We start from the raw sequence: 13,672 nt of genomic DNA, 5'->3' as shown, positions 1-13,672 counted from the left end.
TGTGTGCTGTGTGTGCGTGCTGTGTGTGTGTGTGCTGTGTGTGTGTGTGTTTGCTGTGTGTGTGCTGTGTGTGTGTGTGCTGTGTGCTGCTGCGTGTGTGTGTGTGTGCTGTGTGTGAGTGCTGTGTGTGTGTGTGTGCTGTGTGTGTGTGAGTGCTGTGTGTGTGTGCTGTGTGTGCGTGCTGTGTGTGTGTGTGTGTGCTGTGTGTGTGTGTGTTTGCTGTGTGTGTGCTGTGTGTGTGTGTGCTGTGTGCTGCTGCGTGTGTGTGCGTGTGCGTGTGTGCTGTGTGTGTGCTGTGTGTGCGTGCTGTGTGTGTGTGTGCTGTGTGTGTGTGTGCTGTGTGTGTGCTGTGTGTGTGTGTGCTGTGTGTGCTGTGTGTGTGTGCTGTGTGTGTGTGCTGTGTGTGTGTGTGCTGTGTGTGCTGTGTGTGTGTGCTGTGTGTGTGCTGTGTGTGCTGTGTGTGTGTGTGCTGTGTGTGTGGGTGTGCTGTGTGTGTGTGCTGTGTGCTGCTGCGTGTGTGTGTGTGTGCTGTGTGTGCGTGCTGTGTGTGTGTGTGTGTGCGCTGTGTGTGTGTGCTGTGTGTGTGCTGTGTGTGTGTGTGCTGTGTGTGTGCTGTGTGCGTGTGTGCGTGTGTGCTGTGTGTGTGTGTGCTGTGTGTGTGTGCTGTGTGTGGTGTGTGTGTGGTGTGTGTGTGTGCTGTGTGTGTGTGTGCTGTGTGTGTGTGCTGTGTGTGTGCTGTGTGTGTGTGTGCTGTGTGTGTGTGCTGTGCTGTGTGTGTGCTGTGTGTGTGTGTGCTGTGTGTGTGTGCTGTGCTGTGTGTGTGTGCTGTGTGTGCTGTGTGTGTGTGTGTGCTGTGTGTGTGTGCTGTGTGTGTGCTGTGTGTGTGTGTGCTGTGTGTGTGTGCTGTGTGTGTGTGTGTGTGTGTGTGTGTGTGCTGTGACGCACCACTTCCCCTGGAAGTCTAGAAAGGGGTGGAAAAAGTCAAATTTCTAAAACAGCCTAAAGGAGTATTTGAGGTTCCAGCCAGCCTGACTGTGGAGACTGGGCTCACGGCAGAGTATGTTGGAGGTGCCCCTGTCCTGAGACATCACTCCTCTTCCCACGCCAGGTCCTGTCAATATCTGCTCTCCATTCATGGTCAAGGTTCCAGAAGGGGCTGATAAACAAATCCATCCTATAACCCAACTGGTAAGACCTCACAGCTGCTCCAGGCAGTGTGGAGCCTGCACAGGCTGAGGACCAGGCTCCGCATCCACCCTTTGGGCAGCCCCTCAGTGGCTGTGAGACAATCCTTTCTGAGCCTTGGCCTCCATTCCTGCAAAATGAAGTAGTAAAATCCATCAGGAAGTCACAAGGAGAATCAAATATGCAAATCAACCTGAATCTAACCACGAGGAAAACATCAGAAAATCCAAATTGAGGGACATTTTGCAAATAACTAATTTGAATTTCAGCTTCAAAACGTTAATGAGCCTAGCTGGTTTTGCTCAGTGGACAGAGCGTCAGCCCATGGACTGAAGGGTCCCGGGCTCGAATCCAGTCAAGGGCACATACCTCAGTTGCAGGCTCGATCCCTGGTTCTGGTCAGGGCACATGCAGGAGGCAACCAATTGATGTATCTCTCTCACATCGATGTTTCTCTCTGTGTGTCTCTTGCCCTTCCTTCCACTCTCTCTCTAAAAATCAATGGAAAAAAATATTGACAGGTGAGGATTAATAACCACAAAAAACCCATGTTAATGGCATGAAAGACCAAGGTCAGGGGTGGGAGACTGATTTAGATGAAAGAAGACTAAGAAGTCATGAAAACTAAATAAGCATGATCTTTTATTGGATTTTAAAATAGAAAGTTAAAATACATTATCTGGACAATTGGGAAAATTTAAATGTGAATTTACATAATACTGTTATGTTGCTGTAAAATGTCTTAGGTTTGATTATAGTATTGGGTTACATAGCAGAATGTTTTTTCCTTAGGAGATATATGCTGAAATATTTTGGGGGTGAAGCATGACAAAGTCTACAATCTATTCTGAAATGGTTTAGAAAAATACATATACAGAGAGATCAAACAAATGCGGCAAAATGCGAACTGGTGAATCTAGGTCTATGGGTGTTCGCTGTACTATTTTTACAGCTTTTATGTAGGTTTGAACATTCTCAAAATAAAACATAGGAGAAAAGGTGTACAGACATACACACAAAGAGCCAGTTAATAAATGACAGCTCCTTACTATGATTGTCGGACTTTTGCATCTACGTGGGATGCTTTCTTAAACCGAAAGAACGACTGTGGACACTGGAATGACTGCCATGGGATGGTGGCAAGACTCAGGCTGCGGGAGCTTGCTGGGGCCTCCCCACTCTGCCTGGCCCCTTAAGGGGTGGTGACCATGTCCCTGACACCGAGAGGGAGCTCGTCTCACACTCTGGGAGGAGGATGTCTGGACCTACCCAGCCCAGGTTATGGGCCATGTTCAGAGCCTGGTCTTCAGACTTCTCCACTGTGGAAGGTAAGAGATTAGAGCTGGAAATGACACGTTTTAAAAAAACTTGTTGATATATATATATATAGCTTATTTCAGAGAGGAAGGGGGGAGAGAGAGAGAGAGATAAAAACATCAATGACGACAGAGAATCATTATCAAGTCCACAACCTGGGCATGTGCCCTGACTGGGAATCAAACCGTGACCTCCTAGTTCATAGGTCAACACTCAACCACTGAGCAACACTGGCCAGACAAAGAAATGACACTTTCAATCCCAGGCATGGAGGAGGCAGCCCCCCACTCCTCTGGGAGACCCAGGCTGTGTCCAGGCGCCTGCTGCCAATCGCACACAGCAGCCCTGATTAGTCCCTCTATGTAATAGTAACTTCCATTTATCGAATGCCAGGCGTATTTTGTGAGTCATTCTGAAACCTCACAATAACTCTTCAAGATGCTATTTTGCTCATTTCACTTGTGGGGAAACAGGCTCAGAAAGGCTTAGAGGCCCAGCTAGTGAGTGTCTGAGCAAGACAGACGTATCTGAATCCAGAGCTTCTGACTCCTGCAAGTCCCCATAAGCTTAAAGGTAGTAAAGGGGAGCAGACTGAGACTTAGAGAAGGGAACTGCTCACGATCATCGGAGGCTGGTGGCAGAGTCTGAGCTGGAATGCAGGAATCGGGTCACTCTGTGTCCTTAATACCCCAAGGAACTCCCTTCCTAATAACCATTGGTGACTGAGACCCACCCCTCTAGGAAGCCTGGGTGCATTAGGAACAAATGAATGCGGCCCCCTTTTACCTCTGCTTTAGTTAGGGAAGCCATTGGATTGCTGGACGTTTCTCCCTTTTGGTAATTCCCATGGTCACTCCTCAACTCCCACTTTTCATGACACCTGCCTCTCACCCAGCTATCGTCCTGCCCATTCATGCCCTCCCCGCTGTGCCTCAGCAAGCCCAGGACCCAGCCTGCCTGGGCCACTTCCTCCACCTGCCAAACCTCTGCTATTGCTTCCTGAGTGGAGCACCTCCCATTCCCTCCAATCTCCTCCTTTAAAAAGCAGTGTGCTAACTACCAGATGTCCGCTGTGATCCCTGATTTCTCTTCCTGCAGAAGTTCCTCTCCCTTTAGTCCCCTTGATGCCATTTACTCATCCATCCATCCATGTACTCCCTCATCCGCCCATCCACAGCCCATCATCCACCCATCCAATCATCAGACCTCCCACTTCCTCAGCCTTTATTGAGCATCATCTATGTACCAACAATAAAGATAAACAAGGCCAGGCTCTTGCCTTTGGGAGACTCCTGGCCTATAGGCAGGGGCAGGAAAGGAACCCTCTGGGTTAAAGCTCTCCTAGCAGTGTGCGGCGCTAGGACCATGGGACTGCAAAGGAGGAGAGCTAACTGTTCGGCAGCTGGGAAAAGCCTCAGGACCCAGCCTGCCTGGGCCAGGCATCTGAGCTGTGACTGAGGCCACTTTCTTTCTTTTTTTAAAAAATCATAACCTACAGATATTATTTTTAATTGATTTTTTGAGAGAGAGAGAGAAAGATGTGAGAAAGAAACATTGATCAGTTGCCTCCTAGACTCACCCCAACTGGGGAAAGGACCTGCAACCTTTTGGTGTGTGGGACAACACTCCAACCAACTGAGCACCTCAGCCAGGGTCAACTGAGTCCCCTTTCTTGTTCTGTTCCTCCTCTGTGCCCATTGCTCCCCAGTCCTCTGTCTATGTGTGTTGTTATATGTGGGTGCTTGGGCTTAGGGTAGTCTCAGTGAACAAAAATGAAAGAGTCCTCCCCAAAAGTTGCCGGCTTTTCCTCCCAGCTTCCTGCTTTAGTGAAACCAGCTCTCTCTTCTATCAGAGCAGCTCTCTTTTTATGACTACACACTTGCACCCAGACAACAGGTGACCCCTCCTACCAGGGGACGGGCCTGCCATTGTGTCCAACAGCTTCTGCGGAAGAGGCTCACTACAGCTTCTCACTGGGGGTGTCGGGTTGTCAGTTGTCAGCTAACCCCCAACATGGTTAGCTTCTCAACCAGAACACTTGGCCCATTTCCCCTGCCCCTGCCCAGCCAGTTCTGCTGTTCTTCTGCCTGCCTCCAGGCCTCCCTCCAGACAGCCTGTGGCCCTTCACTCAGGGGCCAGCCTGACGTCCAGTTGCCATGAATTTCTCTGCTCTGATGGCCTCTCTGGACACAGTGCTTGGACTCTTGGGACTCTGCTGCCCTGGGGCACTGGCAGAGGCCCCAGGGGCAGCTCAGTCTCTCCAGGGCAGAGTACAGAAAATGGATCCAGTGGATGCCCCCTGGGCTGCCGTGAGGCAGAATGTTTGGTTCCGTCCAGCTGCACACAAGTGGACACTCAGCAGGTCTGACACTGAGCCAGTGGCAGCAGTGACACGACAGGCTTCTCCTGAAGGCCCTCAGTCTTTCTGTCCCCCAAGCACCACCTCAAGGCTGAGGCTGGCACAGCTTTCCGACCTGGGTCCTCTGTGTCCCCTCACAATGGCACCATCAGGACTGATGCTGTGATTCTCTTTCTCTTTGGGACTCCTCTGCCGACTGGTCCAGAACCGGGATGTAATAAGCTCAAAAGCTCACCATGGGGCCCGGCTGATGTGGCACAGTGGTTGAGCGTCAACCTATGAACCAGGAAGTCACAGGTTTGATTACGGTTGCGGCTCGATCCCCAGTGGGGGGCATGCAGGAGTCAGCCAATCAATGATTCACTCTCATCATTGATATTTCTCTCTCTCTCTCCCTCTCCATTCCTCTCTGAAAATCCATAATATATTCAATAATAAGATCAATAATATATATATATATTTAAAAGCTCAGTAGGGGGATGCTATAGAAGACCTGGTGCTATGGGCATGCGGGTCTTTGGAAACTCCCTTTAGGGAGACTTGCGTCCCTCTCAGGCTGCCCTGGTGTGTATGTAAATGATCAGACTGGGAGGAAGCCTAGACTATACCCCTTGGGAGGTCTGGGGTTCCAGCACCCAGACTCAACCTCTGGGTGAGTCTGCTGAGCCTATGAGAGGTGGAAGCTAGGCAAAGGTGGTCATCAATATTTACCCAGTTAATGACAAAGGCACAGACCAAGGATAATCAAAACCTGCAGCAAGTTGGATAAACTGCAGAGGAAATACCTTGAAAATGACAGCATGGGCATTTGGCATGGTGATGGCACATGTCCTCCAATGCCCAAGGCAGGGGCCGTAGTCCCACTATAAAACCAAGGAATGGCTGTGGGAAGAGTTAAGTTCAGGATCCCCCAGACAACTTAGAGGTTCTTACTAGGGCAACAGCTGTTTTCTGGTTGTTGACCAGGTCACAAGCCAACAGAACTTTGGGGGACAAATGCCCGTAAGTCAGAGTAACCAAGTTGGGCCTGTATAGTGGCCACAGAGGTGCTGAGTTCACATCTTCCTTCAAGAAAACCTGCTGTGAGGAGTGTAATTGGCTGACAGCCCCCAGCTGCTGCTACAACTTTCTCTCTTTGATCTGCCTCCTGTTTGTGCCGCCTTCCCATTTCTGCTCGAGGGAGGATTCCCCCAATAGGTACGCTTTGCCTGGGCTTCCCCATTGGTCTTGCAGAGGCTTTCTTAGAGCTACACTGTAACCTGAGGCTCTTCCCACACAATTTTTCCTTCCATCTCTCCTTTCACACGTGTCAGGCTCTTCCAGCCGATGCTCCCTTCCCCTTTATCCTTGACAGCTGTTTCTCCTATAAATCTCTTGCACGTCGAATTCTGCCTTAGTATCTGCCTCTCAGAGGAGCCGAGCTGAAAGTCTAGCTGCTAGACTCTAGCATAGTCAGGACCTGGGCCCAGCACTACTCAGGGTGGGCAAATCTAGAGAATTTTATAATAACTGGAGAGTTCTGTGGACAGAATTGCTTGTGGAGCGTTGAAAAGAAGAACTGGGAATGGGTGCAGAAATCAGAGAAAATGAACACAACGCTTGTCAGCAAATGCAATGAGCTGGGTAATTTATGATGCATTTACAAAGGAGCAAACATTAGATGGAGCTGGGTTTTAATCCCAACCCCTTCATCTCTTTGGGCAAGTCACTTAGGCGTAATTTCCTCATCTATAAAGTGGAAATAATTTTGCTTACCTTGCTGGGTTGTTGTTAGAATGGAGAGGATACATGTAAAGTACTTATCAGCATGCCTGGCACAGGTGCTCTGATTTCAGAGTAGCTATTGTTAAATATTAGTATTTAACTTCAGGCAGAGAAAGAATGTCTTTCCTCTTCCTTGAAGCCAGGCAGGGGCTGGTTCAATATTAAAAGCACTGGATCTGCCCTCGCTGGTTTGGCTCAGTGGATAGAGTGTCGGCTTGCGGACTGAAGGGTCCCAGGTTCGACTCTGATCAAGGGTACATGACCGGGTTGCGGACTCGATCTCCACTGGGGGGTGTGCAGGAGGCAGCCAATCAATGATTCTTATCATTGATGTTTCTATCTCCCTTTCCCTCTCCCTTCCTCTCCGAAATCAATAAAAATATATTTTTTTTAAAAAGCATTGGATCCACCCTGGGAGAAGGCCAGGAGGCTGGCCCTCTCTGGTGATGAGCCCCTGGAAAAGGTGAGGGTTCCGTGTTCACCCAGGGGGAGGGTCAGCTGCTCCACTCAGATCTTGCTTCCTGTACAGCAAGCATGTCAAACTCAAAGGCTAACACGAGCCAAATAACATGCTTGCTGTACAGGGTACATGTGGTGGGAACCTCCTGGAGGGCGGGAACAGAGGTATGAGAAGAAAAGGGAGAGGAAACCATCTCAGAATTTAAGGTGAGATGGTTTCTGGGCAGTAGTAACAGACAGGATGGAAAATGAACCAGAATTGGAGCCTGGAAGTGGAGTCAGGGTCCAGACCTGGAAGGCCAGGCCCCTCCCAGCCCCTCCCCTTTCCTTTGTTCACGGCCTTCAACCGGTGAAAGAAGTTAAATAATTGCCAGTCCCCCTGTGTCCAGAGAACTGGGTTGGTTGGGAATGGAGTTATGAAGGGGACCCTTGTTTTCATAGTCAGTGGTGGAGAGCTTGACTCCTTGTGGGGATGAGAGCTGGCTCAATGCAAAGGGAGAACCCTAAGAAGACACAGTCCAAGTGTCAAGTCCTGAGAATGCCCCTGCCCCACCCCTGGCAACCCAGAGCTTGCCAGCTCTCCTGCCCTCAGCTCTGGCCTAGGTGCCAATCTAAAGCAGGCTGCACTCGGGCCAGCTGGACCTCACAACTCTCTGCCAGCTCCTTGGCAGCTTCTGTTAAGAAGCCTATTTTCCTAAAAGGAGAGGTATATGACAAATTGATTTCCTCAGGGGCTGACTCTAGAGGGAAAAATGACAGTAGGTGGCCATTTGTCTCAGCGGTCCCCTCATCTTCTTTCCTCAATCCCTCCTCCCCACACCACAGGTGTCTGATACTGGCTGTCAAGATGCTCTGCGGCCGGCCACTCTTTAATGCAGTGGTTCTCTACCTTCCTAATGCCGCGACCTTTTAATACAGTTCCTCATGTTGTGGTGATCCCCAACCATAAAATTATTTTCATTGCTACTTCATAACTGTAATTTTGCTACTGTTATGAATCATAATGTAAATATCTGATGTGCAGGATGTATTTTCATTGTTACAAATTGAACATAATTAAAGCATAGTGATTAATCACAAAAACAATATGTAATTATATATTCAATATGTGTTTGCCAATGGTCTTAGGCGACCGCTGTGAAAGGGTCGTTCGACCCCCAAAGGGGTCGCGACCCACAGGTTGAGAACTGCTGCTTTAATGCCTGAGAAGAGTATTCAATAAGCTAAGCACATCAAGGACTTCATTTGTCTCCTACTCCTTCAGGGAGGGGACTGGTAAATGTCAGCTGGGCTAAACTGGATTCTTTGCAAATGAAGGAATGAAAGAACTGAGGGAGAATGTGTGCAAATGCCCGTAATATGACCTCCCTAGCTGCCCTTCATCTTCTTAACCTCTGTATTCATTCCTTCTTCCCTCAACCCCCACCTCTCTCTCTCTCTCTCTCTCTCTCTCTCTCTCTCTCTCTCTCTCTCTCTCGGCTCTGAATTTGGGAGCACACAGACCTGGGTTGGACTTTGGGCGGGATACTTACCCTCTTTGAGCCAGTTTCCATGTCTCTAAAGCATTGGGCTGTTGTGAAGACTGAGATGAAGTAAACATAGCAGCTGGCCCAGCATCCTCTGGGTTCTCTGGGTTCTGAGAGGCTGCTATAGGTCTGAAGCGGCAGTTCCCAGGCAAAGAGGAAGAAGTTGGGGCAGAGTCGGTGTGGGGCCCATGAGGGGCAGAAAGCTCAGAGGACTGACTGGCAAGCACAGGAAGTGAACCCATTGGTCAAAGGGGCTCTACCCAGAGGCAGCTCTGATCTCCAGTGCTGGGCGGACACAGTGTCCTGGCTTCTCCCCTATCCACACAGGCCACGAAGGGATCAGATATTCAACTAGCATCTCAAAGAACAATCACTGAACCAAGTGCTGGGATGGACCCTTTTACTCATTTTGTTTTCATTAATCCTCACAGCAATCAGCATAACATAGGTGTTATTATTCCCATGAGACAGTGGAGTATGTGAAGGCTCAGAGAGGTGGTTAGGCAGCTGGTGAGCAGAGGTGGGACTTGATCGGTCTGGGTGACTCCAAGTGCAGTGCTCTCTGTCCTGTAGTAAGATATACACCTTGGTTCTGTTGAGCCATGTACATGCGTATTGTGGGCCAGTCCCTTGGCTAGGTTCTGGGAACAAGATAGACATGGTCTCAGCTTCACACAATTCAGTCTCAGTGGGGAGACTGACAAGTAACTGGGCCATTACAACAGAGCATGGTAAGTGCTGTCTGAGGTGGAGTCCCCTGAGCCAAGGGGGCCCTGAAGAGTGGCACCTGACCCAGACAAGAGATCAGATAAGGCAAGTAAGGCCTCCTGGTGAGTCAAGGCGAGTGTCCATAGAAGCCCCCTTTCCCAACTTCTCCTCCAACGCCAGGCCAATAGCAAGGCTAGCTATACATCCTCCCACATCGCCCACCACTTCCTCTGGACCTAAGTCAGCAAGAGCCTGCTCCTCACTCAACCTCCTTGCCTTCCTTGTAATTCTCAAGGCCAGGAATATAGTAACCTCCCCTTGCTCACAAAGCAACCCCCCTTTTCATCTGGGGCATCCTTAGTCAAGAACTATTCCTGCCTAAGAGGAGTAGGAGCCAGTGTCTCATACCCACCTCCTTCTTTAGGGAATAAGCCATGGGGGTGTGCCATTCCTAATGGGGTTTGCCCAGCCAGCGGTGGCAGCCCAGAAGCTGAGTCTGTGATCAGGTATGGCCTATGGGGTGCTCCCAAATTCTCCATGCTATGGCAGTGGCCCACCAGTCTGGCCCAAACAAGTTACATTTTGTCTTCCTTTCTGTACCTGTAAGCTCCCTCTCCTGACCTGGGGAGATGGACATTTGGGAGATTTGCTCGATGCAGAGGAACTCAGAAGGAGAATCAGAGATGCTGACTTTGTGTACAAAACATCTTTAATAAAAATGCAGCTATTAGAAAAAACAAAGCTTTCACAAGGGTTCTATCAAAAAGTACAAATTTTAAATAAATGTGTCAGAAAAGTGACAGCCAGATACACCAGCCACAGTCACAGCCTTGGGGGAAGGGAGGAGGTGCCCAGAGCTCCAAGAAGAGGCTGGGCACAGGGTTCTTTGGATGCCTGCAGGGGTGGGTCCTGGAGCTACCAGGCAAGAGCCCTAACTCAGTGTTCCTTTCCTTGGAAATATAGAAAGGACATGGCAAGTGTAGGAAACTGAGTCTGAAGCAGAAAGGCACAAAAGTTATTTGTAAGGCATGACGTCTAACTCGTAGATGAACGGGTGACCATAGCCACAGGGCCCCTGGCTCTGGTTGTGCTCCTGATGGGTGCCACCTCTGGGTTTGGCCACAGGTTAAGGTGAGCCAAGTGCCCAATCCGTCCAGTTAGTCTACAGAACAGATGTGTTACTTCACTGGCAAACTAGTATCTGGCTCTGCCAGGATAAGAAGGATCATACTGGCCCCAAGAAATGCCCCCAATGGGAGAGCACCAGGCCTCCTGTCCAACCCCGTCCTCTGAGCCATGTTGGGCACGCACCCTGGACAAAAAACTTCCAAGGGCCGTCCCTGTCATCCAGATATCTGGAGAAGCTCCAGGCTCAGAGCCAGGATTTCTCTGAATGGCAGGCATGAGAAGCTGGCACTGTCAAAACCAGCCTCCAACAGCTGCTGGCCCCTTCCCATGGTCACTGGTGACAGGCCTCCCTAGTGACATTGGGCAGTGGGTAGGCAAAGAGGGAGAAGTCCAGGATGTACTTAGGCAGCAAATCCTGCAGCAGGGACCGTGGGGCACTGCACAGGTGGTAGTGCAGGCTTTCCTGGCTGGCAGGCCGGTACCAGGCCTGGCGAGCTGGGAATCGGACATGGGGTGGTGCCCGCACCCACTCCAGCACCTGGTTGGCATCAGCCTCCAGCCTTTCATAGGAGCCTACAAAGTCATAGCGGACAGCACAAGGCTGGCACAGGTGGTACACAGGCATCCAATGCTCATTCATGCGCTCAGGGTCCTCGTCTACTAGGTACCTCAGGAATTCAGGGAAGGTGACATCGTCCCCTGCAGGGCTGGGCCCAGCTCCTGACCTGTACCTTCTCACGATCTCAGCCCCATAGCGCTGCTGGTACTCTCGGATCTCACCAAACTTATTGCGGTAAGCAGAGAAAAGGCGTTCCAAGGGGTCCCGCACAAACAGGAACTTGAAGTAGTGCTGCAGGCGGTAGCGGATCTCCTCAGGCCGCAGGTCGGCCAGGAACACCAGGTCATTGCGGTGGTCCATCTTGAGGCGGACGTCCACGCTGTCCAGGACGCCCGCCAGCACCTTCAGCACCCGCTTCCAGTTGGAGCAGGCCACTTTGGGGACGTAGCAGTAGAGGAAGTGGTAGCGATCACTCACGAGGATGTGGCGCAACAGGGTGCGCCGCTGTCCCACTGGCAAGTCCCAAGGGTCCCGGGGCATGCCCGGCTGTCCGCACACTGCCCGCAAGGTCCGGTTTCGGATGTCCTGCCTCACCTGCAAGTCCGAGTCCCCGGCATCCAGGGTCAGCCCCCCAGGCCGGCGGACCGTCCCGCGCCAGGCTGCGCCCTCGCGGTTGGAAGGGTGCAGGGGAAGGGGCTTCATTTCGGCCAGGATACCCCGCTCGATCATGAGCAGCAGCCCGCTGGAGGCCACGATCACCGCGAACATCAGCATGGACGGCAGCAGCAGGGGCGGCGCCCCCAGCCCGGCCCGGGCCCGGCCCAAGGGGGCCCGCCTCAGCGCCCGGCCCAGGGGCTCGGCGCCATTTGGGGCCGCCAGCGGGGTCAGCGGGCGGGGGAACATGGTGCTCCGGTGCTGGGGGCCTGCGCGGGCCGGCCGATCCCGGGCTGCCTGTCGGGGAGACGGGCTGCGGCTGGGACCCGGCGCCGATGGTTTGGGGCCGCAACGCGGGCCGGGGTCCGGGAGGGGAGCGCTGACCCGAGACCAAGGCGCACGCGGAGGCGGCGGACTCCCCAGCGGAGGCGCCGGAGCGGGAGGCGGGCGGCGGGAGAGCGCAGGGAGAGAACGGCCGGATGTCCCGCCCGACAGCTCTCCACCCCCAGCCCCGCGGTGACACAGGCGCGGGGGCGGGCCCAGCTGGAGGCGGAGAGAGGGGCGGACACCCCAGCTGGGAGCGGGCCGGGCGTGCGCGAGCAGACCCCTACCTGCGCCTAATGCAGGGCCACTCTGGTCCTCCGGGTTTGGAGGCAAAAACTGACGAGGTCCCGAAGGCCAAAAAGATCCAGGCCCCGGCGAGTGCCTCCAGGGAGCTGGACGGAGAGGGCCTGCACTCTACACCCTGCCGCACACGGGGGCGTGGCTGAGCCCTTGCCTTCTAACAGCTGGAGGAGCCCCCACCCCCTCCCAGCACTCGAGTCCAAACTATTGAGAGGCCCGTTTCTAGCTTGGAGTAGGGCCCCCAGTGTACTCCCCCTGTCCTGGCCACTCCACTGACCAGGGGCTCCTCTCCATGGGGACCCTTAAATTTAACTACCTGGCCGATTAGTGTTTATCCACTGTAATGCTGAATATCCCTCCCCCAGGCATGAAGAGGTGGGATAACTAGTGAGGAGCCAATGACAAGTTGGTGCCTTCTGACCAACCATGTGGTCAGCACACATTTTGAAGGGTGAGCAGCTGCAGGGACAGAGCTTCCTTGCCTGGAGCCAAACACATGCTCAGGTTGGCCCACCTGGGCTAGAGGCTGATGGGGGAATGCCTTGGATGTCAGTGGCCAGCCTTTCCCCACCTGAACTGGATTCTTTGCTAAGTACCCAGACTTCACCCTGTCATGTGTGGAGAGCCAGGGGGCTCTGAAGCACAGTAGTACTGTTGAGAATCCACACTTCTTGAGGCAGGTCTTTGTATTCTCTCCATTTGTCACAGTCACCCTCGGAGTGAGATGTCATGGGCATTTCCCACTGTGCAGCTGAAGAAACAGGCTCCAGGAAGCTGAGACTATGGATGGGCCTGATTCTAAAACCTGAATTCCATGCTTCAGAGATGGAGTACAAAAGTAGAATGGTTGGGAAGGAGGAAGTAGCTGACCCAGGACACACTGTACTGAGGGGGTGGGTGATGGATCAGTAGAGGCCAGAGGCTTTGAGTTTAGTGGGAGAATGGCACTACCATTGATCAGATGAATTCAGAAGGATGAGGGGTTGAGGGATGAAATGAAGCTAGAAGTCTCTTGGTTGCCCCCCAATCCTAACAATATGAGCACATAGGATGAACCATCATTCCCTCAGCAGAGTACCAGTACCTAGGTATCGGCGCTCTAGGCCAATTCCTGCTGGCCAGCTTCCCAAGGGAATGGCCTAAGGTGATGAGGTGCTATCTATCTTCACTGACCAGTTCCCAGGTCACCAGCCTGATGAGGGCTGGCAACACAAAGATTTCAGTCCAAGGAGGTGGCTCTGGCCACCACGGTGCTAACAAGTCAACTCTCATTCCGTCTCCTCTCCTCCCTCTACTTTCTTGATCTCTAAGCCCCTGCACTGCAAGGGTTAAAAGGGACCCCCAAAACAATGAATGAGCGCCCCTGTACCCACACTCAAAAAGATGACA

General features: G+C 52.1%; 1 protein-coding gene across 1 annotated transcript; it reads right to left on the bottom strand.

Annotated features, from left to right (window-relative positions):
- Positions 1–10,009: 10,009 nt before the first annotated feature.
- On the bottom strand, positions 10,010–13,550 carry CHST14 (carbohydrate sulfotransferase 14). Its single transcript, XM_036297362.1, has one exon. The coding sequence runs from the start codon at positions 11,906–11,908 to the stop codon at positions 10,778–10,780; it is 1,131 nt and encodes a 376-aa protein (XP_036153255.1). The 5' UTR covers positions 11,909–13,550; the 3' UTR covers positions 10,010–10,777.
- Positions 13,551–13,672: the final 122 nt, after the last annotated feature.

This window comes from Myotis myotis, unplaced genomic scaffold, assembly GCF_014108235.1.
Source record: "Myotis myotis isolate mMyoMyo1 unplaced genomic scaffold, mMyoMyo1.p scaffold_m19_p_1, whole genome shotgun sequence".
In the NCBI taxonomy this organism is placed as follows: Eukaryota; Metazoa; Chordata; class Mammalia; order Chiroptera; family Vespertilionidae; genus Myotis; species Myotis myotis.
This window is presented reverse-complemented; position numbering and strand designations above follow the sequence as displayed.